This window comes from Belonocnema kinseyi, chromosome 4 (genome assembly GCF_010883055.1).
Source record: "Belonocnema kinseyi isolate 2016_QV_RU_SX_M_011 chromosome 4, B_treatae_v1, whole genome shotgun sequence".
In the NCBI taxonomy this organism is placed as follows: Eukaryota; Metazoa; Arthropoda; class Insecta; order Hymenoptera; family Cynipidae; genus Belonocnema; species Belonocnema kinseyi.
In genome coordinates this window covers 10,198,999-10,223,721 of record NC_046660.1, presented here as the reverse complement: position 1 = coordinate 10,223,721, position 24,723 = coordinate 10,198,999, and the positions used below count along the sequence as shown (strand labels likewise).

The following is a 24,723-nucleotide window of genomic DNA, read 5'->3' as shown; positions in this document are numbered from 1 at the left end:
AAACTTTCAATGGACAAATAGAAACAATTTCATAAAATGATCATGGAATCAATGAATCTCTGATTGAATCGGTTAAAAAAAAATAACAATCACCTAAAGATTTGTTTCAGCTGAATTTATACAATCAAAAATTAGGGGTCGTACTTAAACTACGTGATGGATTATAAGTCCTTTCTAAGACTCCTTCTCCCTCCCGTAATCCCCTGACTATTTTTTTATTTTTCTTAATCATTAGTATTCAAATACCAACATTTAAAAATGGTAATACTTTTAACATAGAATCTTGTATCAAAGGAATAAATCAGTATTTCAAAAATAAATTTAATAATCTTAAATTTATTAATTTATTTTAAACAAAAAAAGATGAAATTTATATAAAAGGAAAGCATTTTTAAAACAAAAAGACGTATTTTCAACAAATAAATATTTTTTTGTTCAAGATAGATATATAAGTTTATCTAAATTGTTGAACCTTTAAGCCAAAAGACGAATTTTCTCTACAAAAATTAATTTTTCAAACAAAATATTCGAGTTATGAAAAAAAATTAATTTTTCACGAAACAGATCCATTTTTACTCAACAAAAATTGAATTTATATCCAAGAAAATTATTTTTTTTTACCAAAAAAGGAGCATTTTCAATAAAAAATGATCGATCTTAAAAAAATGGAAAAGTTACATTTTCACTTAAAAAATTATTTTGAAAAGGCTTTTCCACTAAAAAGTTAAATTTTCAACAAAAAGCATAGGCCTTCAATAATAGACAAAATTTTAACCAAAGAGATGAATTTTGAACTAAAAATATAAATCTTCAAACAAAAAAAAAACACAATTATTTCATAACAAACTGATTCAACCAAAACTTTCAAACAAAATAGTTGAATACTGAAGAAAAGAAGAATCATTTTTACCCAAAAATTAGCATTTTTCTAAAAAGAAAAAATAATATTCACTAAAACGGATGAATTTTTAAATGAAAAAGATATGTTATAAAGAAAATAGTTTATTTTTCGGTTAAAAAACATTTCAGTTGACTTTTCACGATCAAAATATGAATTTTTAAACAAAAAATAAGTTTCTAACAAAAAATTAATTTCAATTGAAAAAAACGCAATTTTACCCAAAAAGGATTACTTTTTAATAATATTGTTGAATTGTCTACAAAAGAGTTGCATTTTTATCCAAAAAATATTAGATTTGTCTTAAAACAGATAAATTTCTTATTTAAACAATTTTTTAATAGTTGAATTTTCATCCAAAAAAGATTCTAGTTGATTTTACAAGATAAAAATATGAATTTTATAACAAAAAATAGGTTGCTACAAAAAAAATTAAGTTGCAAATAAAAAAAAATTTTACTAAAAATGATGAAATCTCTAGCAAATAGTTTCATTTTTAAATAAGATAGTTGAAATTTGTACTAAACGGATGAATTTTCAATAAAAAATGAGAATTTTTTTTCAATTGAACATTCTTCCAGGTCAGATTTCGATTCTCTTTTTAACACCAAAATATTAAATTAAAACCAAAAGTAAATTTTCCAGCAAATAGTTTCATTAAAAAAAAAAACGGCAGAAATTTCAACTAAAAAGTGACTTTCAACCAAACTTGTTGAATTTTCAAATAAACAGTTGCATTTTTATCCAAGAAAAATGTAATTTCTGCTCAAGCAGGAGAATTTTCAACCAAAAAGATCACTCAAATAAATGTAAAAATTATATTTTCAGTTAAAAAATTAATTTTAAACAAAAAAAAGGTCTTTTCCACCCATGTAGTTGAATTTTCGAATAAAAGCGATTAATTTTCAACATAGTAGATAAACTTTTAACCAAAAATCTGAATTTTGAACTAAAAATATAAATCTTAAAGAACAAATTTCTTCACAAACTGATTCAACCAAATCTTTCAAACGAAATCGTTACATTCTAAAGCAAAAAAGAAGCATTTTTAACCAGAAAATGGCATTTAAAAAAAAAGGGAATTTTTACTAAAGCGGATGAATTTTGAAATCAGAACGATAAATTATAAAGAAAATAGTTGAATTTTCTGTTAAAAAATATTTCAGTTGACTTCTCGTGATCAAAAAATGCATTTTTAAACAAGAAACAAGTTTCTACGATATAAAAAAATCTTCAATCGAAAAATACTCATTTTTAACCAAAAAGGATGACTTTTTAAAAAGAATGTTGAATTGTCTGCAAAATAGTTGCGTTTTTATCTAAAAAAAAAGGATAAATTTGTCTTAAAACGGTTGAATTCATTTATTTTAAAAATTTTTAATTGTTGAATTTTAAAAAAAAGATTCTAGTTGACTTATCAAAGAACAAAATATCAATTTTGTAACAAAAAATACGTTTCTACGAAAAAAATGAATTTAAAAAAAAAACGAACTTTCAACCAAGAATAATGTAATCTCGAGCAAATAGTTTTATTTTTATCCAAGATAGTTGAAATTTGTACTGAAACAGATGATTTTTTAATAAAAAAAACGACAATTTTTCAAATTGAAAATTCATCCAGATAAGATTTCAGTTCTCTTTTTCACAAAAAAATATTAAATTTAAACAAAAAGTAAATTTCCTACAAAATAGTTAAATTTTCAGCAAAACAGTAGAATTTTCAACCAAGAAGTATCACTTTTTGATAAAATAGTTTAGTTTTCAAACAAACAGATGCATTTTTATCCGAGAAAAATTAAATTTCTCTTAACGCAGATGAATTTTTAATTAAAAAAAAATTGAAAAAAATAGTAGAATTTTCATCCGGAAAGGATTTCAGTTCTTTTTTTGGCAACAAAATATTAAATTTAAACAAAAATTAATTTTTCTACGAAATAGTTAAATATTCAACAAAACTGCAGAAATTTCCATCAAAAAGTATTATTTTTAAACAAAATTGTTGAATTTTTAAATAAACAGTTGCATTTTAATCCAAGAAAGATGTAATTTCTGTTAAAGCAGGTAAATTTTAATATAAAAAAGACACATCTTCAAACAAGATTTGAATTTTCAAATCAAAACGTTATAAAAAAAAACAGTTTAATTTGCAACCAAAAAAGATGTATTTTTATAAAAATTGAAACATTTTCATGGAAAGGCATCCTTTTTGTTTGCAAATTCAACTGTTTTGTTAAAAATTCGTCCTTTGGGGTTAAAAATTCAACTCTTTTCGTAGAATATTAACTTTTCTTCAAATTGAATATTTTGTTGCGGATAAATCAAATTAAATCTGTTTTGGATGAAAATTATTATTTCTGAAAATTTGTCTTTTTTATTTAAAAGTTCATCCTTTTTAGTAGAAAAATTGCATCTTTCTTGGAGAAAAATGCAACAGTTTTGTTAAAAATTCAACTATTTTCAACCTTTTGGTTAAAAAAATTCATCCTTTATCTTAAATAGTCAACTGAAATCTTTTTTGGATGCAAATTCAACTATTTTCTTAAAAGATTGTCTTGTTCTTTTAATAAAAATTCATCTGTTTCAAGAAAAATCTAATCTTTTTTTTAAAAAAATTATATTATTCGGTAGAGAATTGAACAATTTTATCAAAAAGTCATCCATTTTTGGTTAAAACTTCGTCCTTTTGAATTGGAAATTCAATGTTTTTCGAGAACAAAATAATTTCTTGTTTAAAAATTCATATTTTGATCATGAAACTCAACGGCAATCTGTTTTAAACAAAAATCCAACTATCTATTTGAAAATTTATCTTTTCGATTTAAAAATTCATCTGTTTTAGTAGAAAGTTTATTTTTTAAATGAAACTCCAATCAGTCTGTTAAGAAATAATTTTTTGTTTGTTTGAAGACTTACATTTATATTTGTGAATTCATCTCTTTGATTAAAAGTTTAACTATTTTGTTAAAAGTTAATCTTTTTTAATTGCAAATTCAACTACTTGGGTAAAAGTTAAATTACATTGTTAAAAATTTCTTTGTTTGATTGAAAATTTAACTATTTAGTGGAAAAGCTTTTTTTGGTTTAAAATTAATTTTTTTAACTAAAAATGCAACTTTTCTATTGTTTAGTTGAAAGGTCAGCTATTATGTTAAAAATTTAATTATTTGGTTGAAAATTCAAGTATTATTTTTAAAAAAGCCATATTTTATAATAATAAATAAATTTTTTTTAAAAAATGAATTAATCAATTTGAAAATATTTAATTTTTACCTGAAAAACTGTTTTTTTTCCTTTAATAAAAGATTCGATATTAAAAGTATTACAAGATTAAAATTCTAGTTTTTGAATATTATTGATTCAGGAATCACGGAATTTTGAAAATGAAATTTTCCGACACCTTGTCTTACTCTGCTAGCAATATCTAGCAAAACATTTCTGGAAACTAAAAATAACGTACAGTGAGGGGGTGGGGTATAAATATTTTGTTATGTAATTTGAGTACGGCCCCTTTAGTTGATTTTCCGTTTTTATTTGCATTTGTTAAACACAGGCCTCACAGTCCCTATGGGATAAAATATAGGCAACAAAAAGTATTTTTTTCGCAAAAGAATTTAGAGGAATTTAGAGAATTAAAATAAAATTCAAATAATTTGAAAACAATTTGAAAATATGAAAAAACTTAATTGAATTCAGTATAATTAGAAGAATTTTTAATAGTTTAGGGTGAATTAATAGGAATTTAGGATGAATACCAAAAAAGAATTGCAAATCTCTTCAAATCTTGGAAACCCTATTAATTTCTAGCCAAAGAAGTGACTAATGATTACAAAGCAATTCCAAAGAATTCAAACAATTTAGAAAAAAGTTTTAAATCGAAAAAATCGATTTATTTTACTAAAATTTGAGTGAATTTAATTCCATTAAAAGGAATTCCATTTAAAGAAGGATTCGATGAAATTCATAAAAAAAAAACCCAACTGAATTATAATAACAATCAAGTGACTTCAAAAAAATTTGAAAATTTGAAAAAAATCGTTGAATTAAGTTTGAAATGAGTTTAGAAAAATTAAAGAGAATTTAAAATAAATTGATAAAATGCCCAATAATTCTAGGTGAGTTTTAGAGTTCAAGATGAATTGAACTAAAAAGTGTTGAAAAATATACTGCATTGAATAGAATTTAGAAGAATTCAAAAGAATTAATAAGAATTCAAGATAAATTAATTTAAATTCTGGCAAAATTCCAAATGAATTGCAAAAAACATTTGAAAAATCTTTGAAACATTGGAATCTCTTAAAATATCTTATAATATTACAAATGCTTTAAAATCATTTTATATCTTCCGAAATTCTTTAAAACGATCGGTAAATTTTTTTAAATCCCTTCAAATTATATAAATCCATGGAAATTACTTAAAATTGTTTAAATTTCTTGAAAATGCCTTGGCATCTTTTTAAATACCCTAAAATATTCCAAATTTGATAAATTCCTTTAAACTATTGAAATAAATAACCACTTTCTGAAAACTTTTAAAATTTGCTCAAATATTTCAAATCCTTTGAAATCTCATTCAATTACAAAAATCACTTTAAAATAACCTGTAATCTTTTAAAATAACCTAAAATATTCCAAACCCTTTAAAATTTTTTGCAATGCTTTAAAATTTTTTAAAGCCCTTAAAAATGACAAGCCATTTAAAAAAATGCCTTAAAATATTTCCAATCCTTTGATCATTTTATCAATTCATCTTCAGGATAAATTGAATGAAAACTTTTAAAATTTCAAAAAAATGCATCGAGTTAAGTAGAATTGGGAAAATTTAGATGAATTAAAATCTAAAAAAATCTAGAAAATCTATTAAAAAATTTTGAGAGCATTAAAAAAATTCTTATAATAATTGAAATCCTTCAAAAATGTATAAACTCCTGTCAAATATTTTAAAAATCTTATAGGTCCTGTAAAATTGTTCCATATTTACGGAAATTCAAACTCTTTGATATCCCTTCAAATTATTGAAATTAATAAAAAAATTACTTGGGATCTTTTAAGATTTCCTAAAATCAAATTATTAAAATCCCTTCAAACTATTGAAATAAATAAAAAAATTATTGGGAATATTTTTAAATTTCCTAAATATATTTTAAATCATTTAATATCTTTTGAAATCTCCTGAAACTTTTTACATGCTTGAAAAATACCTGAAAATCTTTTACAATACCCTAAAACATTGCAAATCCTTTGAAAGCCCATTAAAATATTGAAATCAATTAAAAATTACTTCCAATCTTTTCAAATAACATAAAATGTTTGAAATATTTTAAAATCCTACAAAATACCTCACTTATCTTGAATAAATTCTTTGAAATCCACGGAAATGTTATAGAATCCTGTGAAATTATATGTTGATATTTCCTGAAATACTGAAAAATATATTAAAATACACTGGGAGTTTTAAAATCCCTAAAACGTTATAGGACCCCTTTAAATTAATGAAATTAGTAAAAAAAAATTGTTTAGAATATTTTGAAATTCCGTAAAATATTTTAAATTAAAAGCTCTTGAGATGCCTCAGAAGCTTAAAAAAACCCTAAAATCTTTGAAGTTCTTTCAAAGGATTAAAATATATTAAAAATGTCTCGTAATCTTTAAAAATATCCTGAAATATTTGAAAATCTTATTATAAATTTTTTAAAGTTACATTATGGGCGGAAAATAGGTCACCATAGGGATCAAATTTTGAAAATAGGGCACTTTAGAGACTTTAGCCGAAAATAGGGTTCAATAGGTGATATAGGAACCGGTCTGTGAGGCCTGTAAACAATTAATTGGTTGAAGCACACATCACTAATGCCGGATAAGGAAATGCGAAAGAAACTATGATAAAAATTAAAATGGAACTGCAGGTAACGTGTATAATGGAGAGGGGCCATGCTTGATAAGGCGACATTTTTTATTAACATGAAATAAATATCTTTGGGTCGTTAAGCACACTATGCAGAACAGATTTTGGCAGGGCCTGAAATATTCCAAATTTCGGACCACAAATCTTTTGTATGTCGATCCCAGGCTTCACAATCTAAAATTTTCTAAAAGCAGGGAAATTAAGGAGTTTTTCGCAAAATTGGGGTATGAATTCTCTTTTTAGAAAAACTAATGTGGGTGGTATTTACAAATTAAATTTGAAACGCTTTAAATTCCTAAAATTTCGAATAAAAATATTACATTTTCAACAAAACTGTTGCATCTTCAAAAAAACAAAGAAAGAAATTTCTAAGGAGTTGAATTTTCATACAAGAACAAATTTTCAGTCCAGAAAGAATCAAAATTTTAATAAAATTGTTTTATTTTCAAGCCAAAAAGATTAACTTTTGTAAAAAAAGTTAAATTTTCAACCAAAAAGGTGAGTCTTCAACAAAAAAACGAATTTTAAACAAAATATTTTAATTTTTAACGAAAAAAATTTGAATTCTTAACAAAAAATTTAATAGTTTATATTTCAACCAAATTTTTTTAAAATTTTGAGTACAAAACAGTTTAATTCAACCAAAAAAGACGAATTCTCAAGAAAGTAGTTGAATCCTCAGTCAAAATTAATTAATTTTCAGCCAAAACGTTGAATTTTTATCCAAATAAATTAATTTCCAGAAAAAATAATTTTAATAATAAAAACACCAATTTTCAACGCAATAGTTAAATTTCAAAAGCAAGTGGTGGAATTTTCAAATAAAAAAGATAACATCCCAACTAAAAATAGAATAGTTAAATTAAATTATGTTTACAAAAATTAATTTTCATCGCCAAAAAATAAAAATTTCAACAAAATACTTAAGTTTTCAACCAAACAGGTGAATTCTTCGAGTAAAAAAGCAAATTTTTAACAAATTTGTACAACTTTCAAACATGTAGTGGAATTTTCAGTCACAAAAGAGCAATATTTTTACTTAACGAGACGAATTTTCAAATGAAATGACTAATTTTCAACAAAATATTTGAATTTTCTTAACGAAAAAAGAAAAATTTTTACATGAAAGTTGAATTTTCAACGCGGGAATATTATTTTTCGACAAAAATGTTAATTTTGATATCAACATAATTAAATGTTCTAACCAAAAAGATTAATTAAAAACAAAATTAATCTTCAACAATCACAACATAATGATTTCTTAAAGAAAAATGTATTATTTCATACTTCAACCAAACAATTACATTTTTAAACAAAAGAGGTGCAATTTCTACTAAAAGAGGCGAATTTTAAATTCAAACAGGCTAAATTTGTCCAAAAATTTACATTTCAAGCCAAGAAGAAGAATTTTCTACATCACAATTGAATTTTTAACTCGAAAATATCATTTAAATAGAAACATTATTTTTCAACAAAATAGTTGAATTTTATTTCAAAATAGTTGAACTTTCCACCCAATAAGGCGAATTTTTAACTAAAGAGATGGATTTTATATAAAAATGATGAATTTTCAACAAACAAAAATGATTTATTTATAAAAAAATTAAACTTTTCATCATTTAGTTAAATTTTTTACAAAAAGGTAGAATCTTTAAACTAAAAAATATTAATTTTCAACAAAAATGTTCATTTTAAATCAAGTAGGTGAATTTTCTACGAAAATAGTTCAATTTTCGAACTAATCTGTATTAATTTATATTTCAAACAACATTTTTTTTATTTTAAATCAAAACCAGTGAAATTAAACCCGCAAATTTAAACAAAAAGTTTGACTTATTAACAAAAACAAATTAATTTTCAATCAAAAAGGTGAATTTTTTTTAAGTAGTTCAACTTTCAAACACAACATAATGATTTAAAAAAAAAATTTTACAGTTGATATTCCAACCTAAAATTTGCACTTTTAACTAGAAAAAACTTGAAATTTCTACCAAACGAGATGAATTTTCTAATCAAAAAGACTAATTTTCAACAAAAAATTGGAATTTTCAAGCCAAAAAAAAGAACTTCATACATCACCTTTCAATTTTTAACCCTAGAATATTAATTTGAAATAAAAAATTTAATATTCGACTAAATAGTTTAATTCTAAACTAAAAAAGGCAAACTTTCAATAAAATATTGACATTTTCAACCAAAGAGATGAATTTATAGCAAAAATTATTAATCTTTAACCAAAAAAATTATAAACAGTAATGGATTCTTGACAAAAAATGTTATAGTTGATATTTCAACGAAAAAATATATTTTTTTTTTAATTAAAAGCAGTAAAAATTAATCATAATAACAAACTTTCAACAAAATAGTTGAATTTCTAACCAAAACAGATTAATTTTTAAACGTACGGTTGCATTTTTACCATAAAGTATAAAATTCTTCAAAAAAGGGGTGAATTTTCATACTAAAAAGACGAATCTTCAATAAAAGAGTTAAATTTTCAGCCCCGAAAGATTTTTTAGTAAAAAAAAATTTAATTGAATTGCATTTCCAAACCGAAAATATTAATTTCAAACAAAAAAGTTAATCTATAACCCAATAGTTGAATTGCTACCCAAATAGTTTAATATTCAATCAGAAAAGACGAATTTTTATCAAGTGGAATTTTCAACCCACAAATATAAATGTTCAACTAAAAAGTTAATTTATAGAAACTAAAGAAAAAGAGAATTTGCAATAAAACAGTTAAATTTTGAACCAAGAAAGATTTTTCAGTCAAGAAAGAAAAAAAAACGTCTAACAAATTGTATAATTTTCAAATTAAAAAAATTATAATGTTTCTGCAAAATAGTTGAATTTTTCACCCGAAAATATAACTTTCAACAAAAAATTTAATTTTTAAACTACTTGAATTTTCTACAAAAAAAAGTGAAATACTTCATCCAGAAAGGTGAATTTCTAAAAAAAAATATATGGAAATTATAATAATAGACTTTTCAACCGAAAAAATTAACTTTCGACCAAAATTGTTTAATTTTCAACATATCAGTTGCCTTTTTGATCAGAAAAAGATTAGATTTTTACCGAAAGAGAAGAATTTTTCAATAAAAAAAGACGAAATTTCAACAAAAGCGTTAAATTTTCAACCAAGACCAATTTTTGACAAGAAAGTGGAATTTTCAACCCAGAAATATAAATTTTTAACTAAAAAATTAATTTGTAATAAAACAGTTGCATTATTTTTATAAAAAAAAATATATATATCAAATTTTTACCTAAAGAGAATTTTTAATGAAACAGTTAAATTTTGAACTGAGAAAGATTTTTCAGCGAAGAAATAAAAAAAATTTCAACAAAACTGTTGAATTTCCAAGTGAAAAAAAAATCATTTTTCTACAAAACAGTTGAATTTCCAATCCGCAAATATGACTTTCAAGAAAAAAGTTAATTTCCAAACAAGACCTTGAATTTTCTACCAAAAAAGTGGAATATTTAATCCAGAAAGAAGATTTTTTAACAAAACATTTTAAAATATAATAATAGACTTTTCAACAATAAAAAAATTAACTTTCGACTAAAACTAATTGATTTTCAACAAAACAGTTGCACTTTTTTTTAAAAAAAAGACTAGATATCTACCAAAAGAGATGAATTTTTCAATCAAAAGATGAACAAATCAAGTATTTTTCATTCAAGAGAGAAATAAAATATCAACTAAATTACTAAAATTTTAAGTGAAAAAAAGATGAATTTTATACCCGAAAGTTGTATTTTCAACCAGTAAATATAAATTTAAAAAAAGTTCATTTTCAACCAAAAAGGATAATTTTTTAACAAAAGCTTGTAATTTTATACAAAAAAATAATTGACTTTTAGCAAAATTGTTTAATTTTCAACCTAAATGGATGACTTTTTAAAAAAAATGCAGAAATTTTAACGAAATAATAATAATTTTGACGAAAAGTATGAATTCTAAACCGAGAGAAATATGGGAAAGACTATGAAGCCTGCGATAAATAAATAGAAATTTATTAGATTGAAAAGTATTAGATCAGAAGCCTGGAAATTTTGTTTAGAAAATAAATTTAATTTTCCACCCGACAATTCTTGATTTCGGGCCAATTTTTAAATCCGTACAACACAAAATGTGTCAGATCTGGCAACATTTTAGGCCCTGATTAACGAAAAGATTTTCTGAGTGCTTTAGAATTAATTATTGTGACTAAAGCTTACTGGAGATTGCATCTCGAGGTTTTAAGTCGCTGTTCACGATAGAAGTTGTGATGTTTATAGCTCCACCCTCTGTTCCACCTGCACTGGGGATTAGTGTGTTACAAACCGATCAAAGTTTTAAATCAAAACTTTAGGATTGCAAAAAACATAACCACTTTCGCAATCAAGAACGTATGTTAATTAAAGGGAAAAGAAAAATGGGCATTTTAAAGAATTATTATCGATTTTGTGAGTTAAGAGAGATTTGTTATGGCAGTTTATACAAATTTTATTTTTATTATAAATATTATTTCCTTCGTGCTTAGAAAGGCGTGACAATACGTGTTCAGGGTGGCGATTCGGCGGACGATTTCAAATTGCCGGTCATTTTCCGGGTCAAGTTTTTCAATTTTCCGGGTCAACTCAAAGTAGAATTTTCATATTAGCCGCAAAACGCAAACATTGCAAAATAAATGAATTTAAACAAAAATAGACTTAAATTTTCCACTAAAAAATATCGATTTTCTACCAAAAATGGAATAGTTATACTTTTAGTTGAAAAAATTAATTTTCAATATAAAAAAAACGGATTTGCGACAACAAAATAGTTCACTTCTCAACCAAAAAAATAAATTTTCAAATAAAATTATGAATCTTCAACTGAAATAGTTCAATTTTAAACCAAAGAAGATGAATTTTTAAACTAGAAAATTATTATTATTTTTTTTTAAATGAATTTTTAACGAAATATTTTAATTTCTAATTAAAAAAGACAAAGTTTGAACAAAAAATTAAAGTCACATTTTTACTTAAAAACATTAATTTTAAACCAAAGATAACAGTTTTCAACTAGAAAAATGAATCTTGAACTGAAATAGTTCAATTTTCAAACACAAGAATGAACTTTTACTAAAAAAGATCAAATGTAAATCAAAACTTAAATACTTAAATCTCAAGTTAAAAATTAATGTTTAAGCAAATCGAAAATACAGTTAAATTTAAAAAAAAAACGATGAATTTGCAAATCCAATTGGAATAATAGATCAATTTTTAACCGGAAAAATATTGAAAAAAAATAATAAGTTTTCAATCAAGCAGCTAATTTTTTAACCAACGAAATGAATTTTTTAACCAACAAAATATATTTTTAATTAAAAAGATGAATCTTCAAGTCACAAAGCAATAATTTTTAACAAAAGAGTTTAACTTCAAACCGAATAATTTTATTGCCAAACTAATAGATTAATTTTCAACTAAAATTAAGAATATTTAACTGGAATACTTGAATTTTTAATCGAAAAGTAGAATTGTTGAACAAAAAGATTAACTTTCAAAGAAACAGATCATTTTCTACAAAAAAAAAAAACGATTTTTTAAGATAATACATGTATTTCTTAACGAAATAGTTGAATTTCTAATTAAAAAAGACAAAGGTTCAACAAAAAATTGAAGAGTAAATTTTTACTTAAAAAAATTAATTTTAAACTAAAAATAAGAGTTTTCAACTAGAAAAATGAATCTTCAGCTAAAATAGTTCAATTTTCAAACACAAAAATTAATTTTTACTAAAAAAGATAAATTTTCAAATGTAACATAAATAATTAAATTTGAACTTAAAAAAAAATTAATGTTTAACCAAAACAGAAAGATGAATTTTCAACAACAGAAATTAATTTTTACTACAAAAGATAAATTGTCAATCAAAACTAAAATAATTTAGTTTCAAGTTAAAAAAATCAATGTTCAACCAAAAAAGAAGTATTTTCAACTAAAAAGAATATTTTATCTATTTTTTAAAATCTATTTCTGCAAACAAAAACATGAATTTTTATCTAAAATTATGAAATATTCCACTGGAATCATACTTGTTTCATTTTCAGTTTAAAAAAAAAAGATAATTTTCAACCAAAAAACATTTTTAAAAAAGAGTTTTTAATCAAACAGCTATTTTTTCAACCAAAGAAATGAATTTTTAATTAAAACGACGAAAATCTTCAACCCACAACAAATTAATTTTTAGCAGAAGAGTTTAACTGCAAACCAAATAATTTTATTGCCAACGTAAAGAATTAATTTTAAACTAAAATGATAAATATTTAACTGAAATACTTGAATTTTTAACCGAAAAGAAGAGTTTTTAAAGAAGAAGATTAACTTTTAAATAAAAAGATAATTTTCTACAAAAAAAAAAAAGATTTTTTAACAAAATATGTGAGTTTTTAACGAAATAGTTCAATTTTGAACTAAAAAATATAAATTTTGAACTAAAAATAGAATAGTTAAATTTTCAAAACAAAATTAATTTCCAATCAAACTGATGAGTTTTCAACTAAAATGATAAATCTTTAACTGCAACATTAGAATTTCACAATAGAAATTTTCAATTAAAAAGCTGAATTTTCATTTAAAAAAAGAAAGAAAAATAATTCTTTTTAAACAGAAATTAATTTTAAATTACAATGATGAACCTTCGCTAAAAAATTTAATTTTTAATAAAGTAGGTAAATTTTCAACCAAGTAGCTGCATTTTTAACTGAAATGATGGATCTTCTAGAATAATATAATTTTTGACGAAAAAAATTAATTTTCATCCAAAAATATTAATTTATACAAAAAACAAAAAAAAACGAATTTTCATTTAAAGAAGACAATTTATCTACCAAAAATTGAATAATTATTTTGTGTCAAAAAATGAATTTACAACCTGGAATACATGAATACTTGAATTTTTAAGCGAAAAGAAAAATTTTTAAAGAAGGAGATTAAAGTTCAAAGGACAAGATAATTTTCTACGAAAAAATCGACTTCTTTTAACAAAATACGTGAATTTTAAACGAATTAGTTAAATTTTTAATTGAAAAAGACAAATTTTCATCCAAATGGTTGAATTTTGAATCAGAAAAAATCAATTTTCAACCAAAAATGGAATAGTTAAATTATTTGTTAAAGAAAAAATTATTTTCAACCAAACTGTTGAATTTTCAACTATAAAGATTAATCTCTTTACAAAAAAAAAGACGAATTTTCCACAAAATACATCAATTTTCAAACAAACAGTTTAATTTTTAAATGCAAATGATCAATTTTTAACCAAATATTTGAATTTTCACTGAAAAAAAATACCACAAAAATCAATTTTTAACTGGAATTATGAGTCTTTAACTAGAATGTTTAAATTTTGGACCGAAAGCATTAATTTTCCACCAGAAAAATTAATTTCTATCGAAAAATACGAATTTTAAACTAAAAAAGATATTTTTTTCAACGAAAAATTGAATAATTAAATTTGTAGTAAAAAAATTAATGTTTAACCAAAGAAATGGATTTTTGATTAATATTATGGAATATTTAACTGGCATAATAGTTACATTTTCAGTTAAAAAAATAAAAACAATTTTCAACCACAAAACAACTAAAGATAATTTGATGTCCAAACTAAAAGATGAATTTTCAACTAAAATGATAAATATTTAACTGAAATACTTAAATTTTTAACACAAAAGATGAATTTTTAAACAAGAAGATTAACTTTCAAAGAAGAATATTATTTTCTACAAGAAAAATATTAAAGTTGAATTGAATTGTTAACTGGAAAAGATGAACTTTTAAACCTCGCTGAAGTTTGCAATGTTTTAAAAAAACGAAATTACAAAAAAATTTAATTGGAATACTTGATTTCTCGACCAAAAAGATGAATTTCTAAAAAATAAAACTAATTTTTAATCAGAAAGATTAATTTTCTGCGAAAAAAAAAGAAATTTTCAACAAAATAAATTAATTTTTAACGAAATACTTGAACTTTCAATCAATGAAGACAACTATTCAACCAAATACATGAATTTGGAACTAAGAATAAAGAATTTTCAACTGAAAATGGAATATTTAAGTTTCTAGTAAAAAACTTAATTTCAAACCTCACTGATATTTCAACACAAATGATAAGTTTTTAACTAAAACAGTTAATCTTCAAATAAAATAGCTGAATTTTCACACAAAAGTTATTTATTTTTACTAAAAAAGATAAATTGCCAACCAAAAATAAAATAATTAAGTTTTAGGTTTAGAAAATCAATGTTTAACGAAAAAAGACGTGTTTTCATATAAAAAAGATATTTTTTCAACCAAAAATGAATGTTTAAACAAAGGTATAAATCTTTAACTAAAATTATGGAATATTAAACTGTAATAATAGTCACATTTTCAGTTTAAAAAAAAAAAAAATTTTTTAACCAAAAAAGAAACAAACTTTCAACAAAATAGTTAAATTTTCGGCAAAAAATTCCTTTTCATAAAAAAACAACAATTTTCCAATTAAAGAGCCTATTTTCCTAGCAAGGAAATGAATTTTTAACCTAAAAAAAGAATTTTCAAACAAGATTAACTTTAAAAGCAAAAGATAATTTTCTATAAGAAAAATCTACTTTTTAATCAAACACTTGAATTTTCAACGAAATAATTGAATTTTTAATTTAAAAAGACAAATTTTTATCCATGTTGTTGAATTTGGAATCGGAAAAGATCAATTTTCAACAAAAAATGGAATAGTTAAATTATTAGTTAAAGAAAAAAAATCATTTTCAACCAAACTGTTCAATTTTCGACTGAAGTGATAAATAATTAACTTGAATAGTTAAATTTTATGCCAAGAAGTTGAATTTTCAAACATAAAGATGATTATTTTTTGAAGAAAAGACGAATTTTCCACAAAATACATCACTTTTCAAAAAAAAGTTTAATTTTTAAATGCAAATTATCAATTTTCAACAAAAAAAAGTTGAATTTTAGGCCAGAAAGATTCATTTCTACCGAAAAATACGAATTTTGAACTAAATTAAATAACTTTTCAACCAAAAAATAAATAATTAAATTTTTCACCGATGAAATGATTTTTTTACTCAAATTATGGAATATTCAACTCGAATAATAGTAAGAATTTTAGTTTAAAAAATAAAATAAATTTCAACCAAAAAACATCCAAAGAAAAAACAATTTTTGAATCAAACAGCTAATTTTTATACTAAAGAAATGAATTTTTAACTTAAACGATAAATCTGCAACAACAACAAAAATTCGTTTTTAACAAGAGTTTAACTTTCACCTAAATAATTTTATTTCTAACATAAAAGATCAATTTTCTACTAGAATTATAAATATTTAACTGGAATACTTGCATTTTTAACCGTAAAAAAGATTTTTTAAAGAAGATTAACTTTCAAAGACAAAAATATTTTTGTACAAAAATAATCGACTTTTTATTAAAATACGTGAACTTTCAACGAAATAGTTGAATTTTCAATTAAAAAAGAGAAACCTTCATCCAAATTGTTTAAGTTTAAACTAGAAAAAATCAATTTTCAACTAAAAATGTAATAGTTAAATTTTCAGTTAAAAAAATGGAATAAAATATTTTTTAAAGAAAATTTAACTATTTTTTTAAATTTTATCTTCTTGGTTAAAAAATTATATTGTTTTAGTATAAATTTAATTTTTTTTATCAAAATGAAACTTTTTGTTCAAAAAATATTCTTATTTGCTAGAGTATTCAAATATTTTGTTTAAAGGATTTGGTTGAATCACTTTGTTAAAAAATCATTTTTTTTCTTCAAGATTTATATTTTAAGTTGAAAATTCATCTCTTTGGTTAAAAGTTTAATTATTTTGTTGAAAATTTAACCGTTAAGTGGATTTTCAGCGAAACCGTTGCATTTTCAATTAAAAAGTACCATTTTTCTAAAATGGAACAGCTAAATATTCAGTTAAGAAAATTAATTTTCAATAAAACTGATCAATTTTCAACTTAAATGATAAATATTCAATTAGAATATTCATCCCTTTGGTTGAAAATAAACTATTCTGTTGAAAATCATTTATTTTTAACTTGAAAATTAATTTTTTAACTAAACATTTAACTACTTCATTTTTTTTTTAATTTAGCTTTTGTTGTTGGAAATACAACCACTTGATCAAAAGATGAACAACTTTGTTAAAAATTCAAATTTTGGTTTGAAAATTAATAATTTGAGACGAAAATTTCTCTTAAAATGAAAATTCGAAATTTTTAAACTGATATTTTAAATTTAAAATTAACTTTTTTAGTTGAAAATTCGTATTTTTTTGTTAAAAATTCATCTATTTTATGTAAAATACAATAATTTTACTTGAAATTTTAGGAATTTAAAGCGTTTTAAAATACGGTTTTAAATACGGAATTGATTTATCGTACGGGTTTAGTTTTTGGATTTAATCAATCATTTTTTCCAACCAAACCAAATAGTTAAATTTCTATAAAAAGGAGCAATTTTAAACTAAAAATAGAATAATTAAATGTTCCGTTTAAAATTTAATACGTAACCAAAAAAAAAAATCGAATTTTCGGAAAAATAGTGGAATTTTCGGCAAAAAAATGCGCTTAAATCTAGAGAAAAAACAAGTTTTCAATCAAATAGCTCGTTTTTCGGCCAAAGAAATGAATATTTAATTAAAATGATGAACTTGCTATAAAAACAATTTAATTTTCAACAAAAGAATTTATTTTTCAACCAAGTAAATTTATTTCTAACAACAAAGATGAATTTTCAACTAAAATGAAGATTTAACTGAAATACTTGAAATTTCAACAAAAAACAAGAATTTTGAAACAATGAAATTAATTTTCTACAAAAATACAATCATTTACTATAAAAAAAATCGTTTTTTTTTAAACAAAATACGTAAATTTTAAAGAAAATAAATAAATTTTTAATTAAAAAAGACAAATTTACATCCAAATTGTTAAATTTTGAACTAGAGTCGGTCAATTTTCAACGCAAAGTGGAACGGTTAAATTTCCAGTTGAAAAAAAAAACTTTCAACCAAACTGATCAATTTCCAAATAAAATTATGAATCTTCAACTGAAATAGTTAAATTTTCTGCCAAAAAGATGAGTTTTCAACAATTAAGATTAATTTTCTACAAAAAAAAATTACAAATTTTCCACAAATTGCAGGAATTCTAAAAAAAATAGTTTGATTAAAAAAAAAAAGAAATACCAATTTTCAACCAAATTCTGGAATTTTTAACTAAAAAATAAAAAATGAATTCGCAACGAACCATGTAAAAAAAATTTCTATTATAAATGAGAAATACTTTTTGTTTGAAATACTACTTCTACTCTAAAAACGGCTTAAAGTACGGACTTGGAACAGGAACTCTTTTAAATTTCTTTTTTTTTTATATAAATCCGAATTATAATGATTAAACAAAATTCCCGTTCCATGTAAAAAATTTCGTATTCCATGTCAGGATAAATCAGGAGTAAGCAAGTAAAACGTGATAAATTCAATTTTTGGAAAAATTAGAAAAAAAATTATTGCTCCTGTATTTTTGGGGAAAATTTTTTTCTTATAGTGGAGACAAATAAATGGACCAAAAAAATGATTAAAATAATGAAAACTTGAATTTTTGCAACGATCAGAAGTAAATTCTCCGGGGTTTTTAAATTAAATTTCCGGTCGTTTCTCGGTCAAGTCGCCACCCTGGCGATGGAAAAAATTTTATAAAGTTAATATGCAATCTATTTCCGGTAAAATCCGGTAAAATGGAATCTCACCTATACTGGATTGCGATTCAGAGTGCATAAGAGTCGTGTCCAAACAATCTCTCTGGACATCCACACGCTTCGCTTGAACACTTTCATTATTTTCAACTGTTGGTGTGCTAAAATCGTCCGCTCTTATTACCAGAGAGCTTTGACAAGTTGGACACTTCGGAGGACCCAAACCTGAATTAATAAGAAAATTAGGCTTTGCTAAAATCAATAATAATAATAATAAATAATAAATAAAAAATGTTAATAACAGAGATCACAGCGGTTCAGTTTAAATTTAGGCAAAACAAGATTTTTTTCTGAAAAAAAAAAAAGATTTCATTGATTATTAATAAATTTGTATATCTTTATATTAATTTTTATTTATTAATCCACACATATTTTTAGCAATTCTCCTCATCTTTGTTTTCTTTTAATTAATATTTTTTAGTTAAAAATTTAACTATTTAGTTAAAAATGCATATATTTTGTGGCAAAATTTTTTTTTTTTGATTGAAAATGAATCTTCTTGGTTGAAAATGTATCTTTTTGGTAGAAAATTCCATTATTTGGGTAAAATATTCATCTATTTTATTGAAAATTTGTCTTTTTTATTGATATTAACTGTTTTTTATTGAAAATTTAACAATTTTTTTGAAAATTAATCTTTTTAGTTAAAACTTCAACTATTTGGTAGAAAATGCATGTATTCTGTGACAAATTTGTCAAATTAGTCTTTTTTGTTGAAAATTTGTGTATTTTGTGGAAAATTCGTCTTTATTCATAAAAAATTAATCTTCAAGGTTAGAAATTTATTTTTTTGATTGAAAATTCCACTATTTGAATAAAGAATTAATCTATTTTGTTAAAAAATTCCTCTTTTTCATCGAATTCAACTGTTTTTAATTTAAAATTTACATATTTTTTTATTGAAAATTTAACTACTTAGTTGAAACTTGGACCAATTCGTTCAAAATTAATTTTTTTTTTCGTTAAGGGTTCATCTCGGGTAGAAAATGTAACTGTTTTGTAGAATATTCGTCTTTTTTGGCTTGAAAATGTATATATTTTGTGGAAAATTCGTCTTTTTCACAGAAAATTAATCTTCAAGGTTAAAAATGTATTTTTTTTATTGAAAATTCATCTTTCTGATTTGAAAATTAATCTTTTTAATTAAAACTTCAACTATTTGCATTTTGTGAAAAATTCGTCTTTCTGGTAGAAAATGAGTCTTCTTGGTTCAAAATTTATATTTTTGTTTGAACTGGATAAAAAATTCATGTATTTTGTTAAAAATTCGTATTTTTTATTGAATTCAACTGTTTTTAATTTAAAATTTACATATTTTTTTATTGCAAATTTAACTACTTAGTTGAAACTTGGATCAATTCGTTCAAAATTAATTTTTTTTTTCGTTAAAGGTTCATCTCGGGTAGAAAATGTAACTGTTTTGTAGAATATTCGTCTTTTTTGGCTTGAAAATGTATATATTTTGTGGAAAATTCGTCTTTTTCACAGAAAATTAATCTTCAAGGTTAAAAATGTATTTTTTTTATTGAAAATTCATCTTTCTGATTTGAAAATTAATCTTTTTAATTAAAACTTCAACTATTTGCATTTTGTGAAAAATTCGTCTTTCTTGTAGAAAATGAGTCTTCTTGGTTCAAAATTTATATTTTTGTTTGAACTGGATAAAAAATTCATCTATTTTGTTAAAAATTCGTATTTTTTATTGAATTCAACTGTTTTTAATTTTAAATTTACATATTTTTTATTGAAAATTTAACTACTTATTAGTTGAAACTTGAACCGAGTTTTTTAAAATTAACCTTTTTTCGTTAAAGATTAATCTCGAGTAGAAAATTTAACTGTTTTGTATAAAAATCGTCTTTTTGGTTTAAAAATTCACCAATATGTTTGAAAATTATCCTTTTTACTCGAAGATTCAACTTTTTGGTTAAATTTTTTAAAATTAAAAAAATCCATTACTTGGGTAAAAAATTCATCTATTTTGTTGTAAACTCACCTGCTTTTTTTAAAAATTAATACTATTTAGTTGAAACTTAGACTATTTGGTTGAAAATGCATGTATTTTGTGAGAAATTCCCCTTTCTGGATAAAAAATTGATTTATTTTGTTGAAAATTCGTCTTTTTGGTTAAAGATTTATGTATTTTGAGGAAAAGTTCGTCTTTTTCGTAAAAAATTAATCTTCAAGGTTAACAATTTATTTGTTTTGATTGAAAATTCATCTTCTTTAATTAAAACTTAAACTATTTGTTTGAAAATTCATGCATTTTGTGACAAATTTCTCTTTTTGACTAAAAATGAATTTTCCTGGTTGAAAATTGATCTATTTAGTTGAAAATTCTACTATCTGGGTAAAAAATTCATCTAATTTGTTGAAAATTCATATTTTTAATTAAATTCAACTGTTTTTCATCTAAAATTTATATATTTCTTGGTTGAAAATGTAACTTCTTGGTAGAAAATGTAAAACTGTTCTGTAGAATATTCGTCTTTTTTGCTTGAAAATTTACCAATTTGTTTGAACATTATCTTTTTTACTCGAAAATTCAACTTTTTGGTTGAAAAATTCGTCTTTCTGGTAGAAAATGAGTTTTCTTGGTTCAAAATTTATATTTTTGGTTAAAGATTCCATTATTTGGGTAAGAAATTCATCTATTTTGTTGAAAACTCACCTTTTTTTTATTTAATATTTTTCAGTTGACATTTTAACTATTTGGTTGAAAATGCACGCATTTTGTTACAAATTCGTCTTTCTGATACAAAATATATCCTCTTGATTGAAAATTTTTTTTGTGGTTGAAAATTCCACTATCTGGATACAATATTCATGTATTTTGTTTAAAATTCGTCTTTTTGGTTGAAGATTTATGTATTTTGTGAAATTCTTATGTTTTCATAGAAAATTTATCTTTCTGATTCGAGAATTAATTTTTAAAAATTAGAACTTCAACTATTTGGTTGAAAAAGCATGTATTTCGAGAAAAATTTGTCTTTCTAGTAGAAAATGAGTCTTCTTGGATGAAAATTTATATTATTGGTTGAAAATTCCATTATTTGGGTAAAAAATTCACCTATTATGTTAAAAACTCACCTCTTTTTATTGAAACTATTTTTCATTTAAAATTTATATATTTCTTGGTAGAAAATTCAACTACTTAGATGAAACTTGGATTTGTTAAAAATTAACCTTTTTTCGTTAAAGATTCATCTCGCGTAGAAAATTTAACTGTTTTGTATAAAGTTCATCTTTTTGTGCTTGAAAAGTCCACAATTTGTTTAAAAATTAATCTTTTTTACTCAAAAATTTATCATTTTGGATGAGTATTTATATATTTTGTCGAAAAGTCGACTTTTTCGTAGAAAATGAATTTACTTAGTTAAATATTTATTTTTTTTAATTGAAAATTCAATTATTTGGATAAAAAATGAATCCATTTTATTAAAAGTTCATCTTTTTGGTTGATTCAAGTATTTCTGATTTTATATAAAAATATTATATGAATTTCTTTGAAAGATCAACTACTTTCTTAAAAATTCATCCTTTTTTTAGAAAATTCAATTTCTTGATTAGGAATTTAACTATTTGCTTGAAAATTCATCTTTTTGGTTGAAACTTTATGTTTTTTAGTTTGAAAATTCATATTTTTTGGGTAGAAAATTAACCCTCTGGGTTAAAAAAATTTGTTTAAAATTAATAATTCATCTATTAAGTAGAAAATTCTTTTTTTTTTTGGTTGAACTTAACTGTTTTCTATTTAAAATTGAAATATTTTTTTATTCAAAATCTAACTGGGATCTCTTTACTTAAAATTTATTGTTACGGTAAAGATTAATTTCTGGTTTGTGAATCTATTTTGTGAAAAATGCAATAATTTTACTTGAAATCTGAGGAATACAAATCGTTTCAGCAGGTTTTAAATATAATATAATAATTAAACAGTATTTTTTTATTTGAAAATACGGAATTGATTTATCGTTTGGATTTATTTTCTGGATTTAATCATTAGCGATGTCTTTGCTACCGACGACGTCCTTAAAATCTACAAAATTTGGAAATAAATTGTTTAGAAAATATTCGAAATTGGCATCATTAAAAAAATAATCTTTTCCAAATTCTCTTAAAGGGGCAAAAAAGGGGATTATGTAAAAAAAGGGCTCGCTTCTGTGATCCCTGTATTAATAAATAAAAAAAAACAAAAATATCAAACCAGGTAAAATGGATGTGGTTGAAATTTCCGTGTCATGAGAAAAATGCGTTGAGCACTTTATACACTTGAAGACCTTCAATTCAATAGATCTCGATCTTATCGTTTCACTCAACGTCTTGACTATTTTCTGCAACAATTATATTTTGTTAATCAGAATGGCCGGTTTAATCTAAGAGAAAAATTCCGGGTCATTTCCTGGTTCGCAAACATTTTTCACGGTCAATGATATTTAAAAAATCGAACACTAAATCTAAAAATTGCTCCATTCGGAGGAATAAAAACTGAACTGCAAATAAAAACACTCAAAGCGAAACTCTTAAATTTTAAACTTTGAAAATTGAAGTTTAAAGGTTGCTTTATTTAACAATTTTGTATTCAAATGCTCAATAATTTACACGCATAAAATGGAAGCTACTAACATTTTTAACTAGAGAATTTTAAATTAAATGCGGTTAAACTGCCAAATTAAAATTGTTGAACTTTTATCAATCGTAGAATTTAAATATTCAGATTCAGTTCCAAAAATGTAAATCTAAATTATCATTTTCAATTCTCTAAATGGAAAAGGCAATCAATAAATTTAAAAATGTTTAAAATTATTACCATTTTAAGCAATTTTAAATTCCAGTTTAAGCTCCGAATTGGTTAAAAATAGAAAATTTCTCTGTTTAATTCCGAAATCTTAATTCCTTTCGAAAAATTCCCTGATCAAATACAGAATATTAATTATTTTCAAAAATTATTCAATTCAAATAATTGTAAGAATTATAATCTTTTTGTAAAATTCCCTGTTCCAATTTATAATTTAAATGTTTTTGAAAATATCTCGTTTCAATAGAGAATAATAATTTTGTTTAAAAAATTCAATTTTCCATTGAGAATTGTTATTCTCCTGGATAAATTCCGGTTCCAACTCAAAATTGGTTCAAAATTGAAAATTCCTGGTTCAAAACCGGAATTTTCATAGACCTCAAACATTCCCCGTTTCAACTAAGAATTATAATTTTTCTGTAAAATTCTCTGTTCGAATTCTTCATTTTATTTTTTTCCCCCAAAAAATACCCCGTTTCAACTCAGAATTCATTCTTTAAAAAAAAATCCCTTTTCCAGCTCGGAATTTATTTAAATTTTAAAATTCCCTGTTCCAAGATAAATTATAATTTGAAAATTCTCCGTTTTAACTAAGAATTAGAATTTTTCTGTAAAATTCCCTGTTCGAATTCATCATTTTAATTTTTTCTTAATATCCCATTTCAACTTAAAATTCATTCTTAACAAAAAATCCCTTTTCCACCTCGGAATTTATTTAAATTAAAAAATTTCCTGTTCCAAGACAAATTATAATTTTTTAATTCTCCATTTCAACTAAGGATTCGAATTTTTCGGTAAAATTTCCTGTTTGAATTCATCATTTTATTTTTTTAATATCACGTATCAACTTAGAATTCATTCTTCAAAAAAAAAATCCCTTTTTCAGCTCGGAATTTATTTAAAATAAAAAATTTCCTGTTCCAAGACAAATTATAATTTGAAAATTCTCCATTTTAACTAAGAATTCGAAGTTTTCTATTAAATTTCCTGTTTGAATTCATCATTTTATTTCTTTAATATCACGTTTCAACTTAGAATTCATTCTTCAAAAAAAATCCCTTTTTCAGCTCGGAATTTATTTAAATTAAAAAATTTCCTGTTCCAAGACAAATTATAAGTTTTTAAATCTCCATTTCAACTAAGAATTCGAATTTTTTTCTAAAATTTACTGTTAGAATTCAACATTTAATTTTTTTTCAAAAATATCCCGATTTAACTTAGAATTCATTCTTTAAAAAAATCCCTTTTCCAGCTCGGAATTTATTTAAATTTTAAAATTTCCGGTTCCACGACAAATTATAATTTGATAATTCTCCATTTC

The 24,723-nt window shown here is 22.9% G+C and overlaps 1 protein-coding gene across 1 annotated transcript in view; it reads right to left on the bottom strand.

Annotated features, from left to right (window-relative positions):
- Positions 1–24,723, bottom strand: part of LOC117170745 (serine/threonine-protein kinase 11-interacting protein) — a 98,680-nt gene that overhangs the window by 44,389 nt on the left and 29,568 nt on the right. The window contains exons 8-10 of the mRNA XM_033357776.1: positions 22,812–22,938; positions 18,599–18,769; positions 11,031–11,108 (exon numbers count right to left, since the gene is read on the bottom strand). Coding sequence (XP_033213667.1) covers positions 11,031–11,108; positions 18,599–18,769; positions 22,812–22,938 — 376 coding nt within the window. The remainder of the gene's footprint in view (positions 1–11,030; positions 11,109–18,598; positions 18,770–22,811; positions 22,939–24,723) is intronic.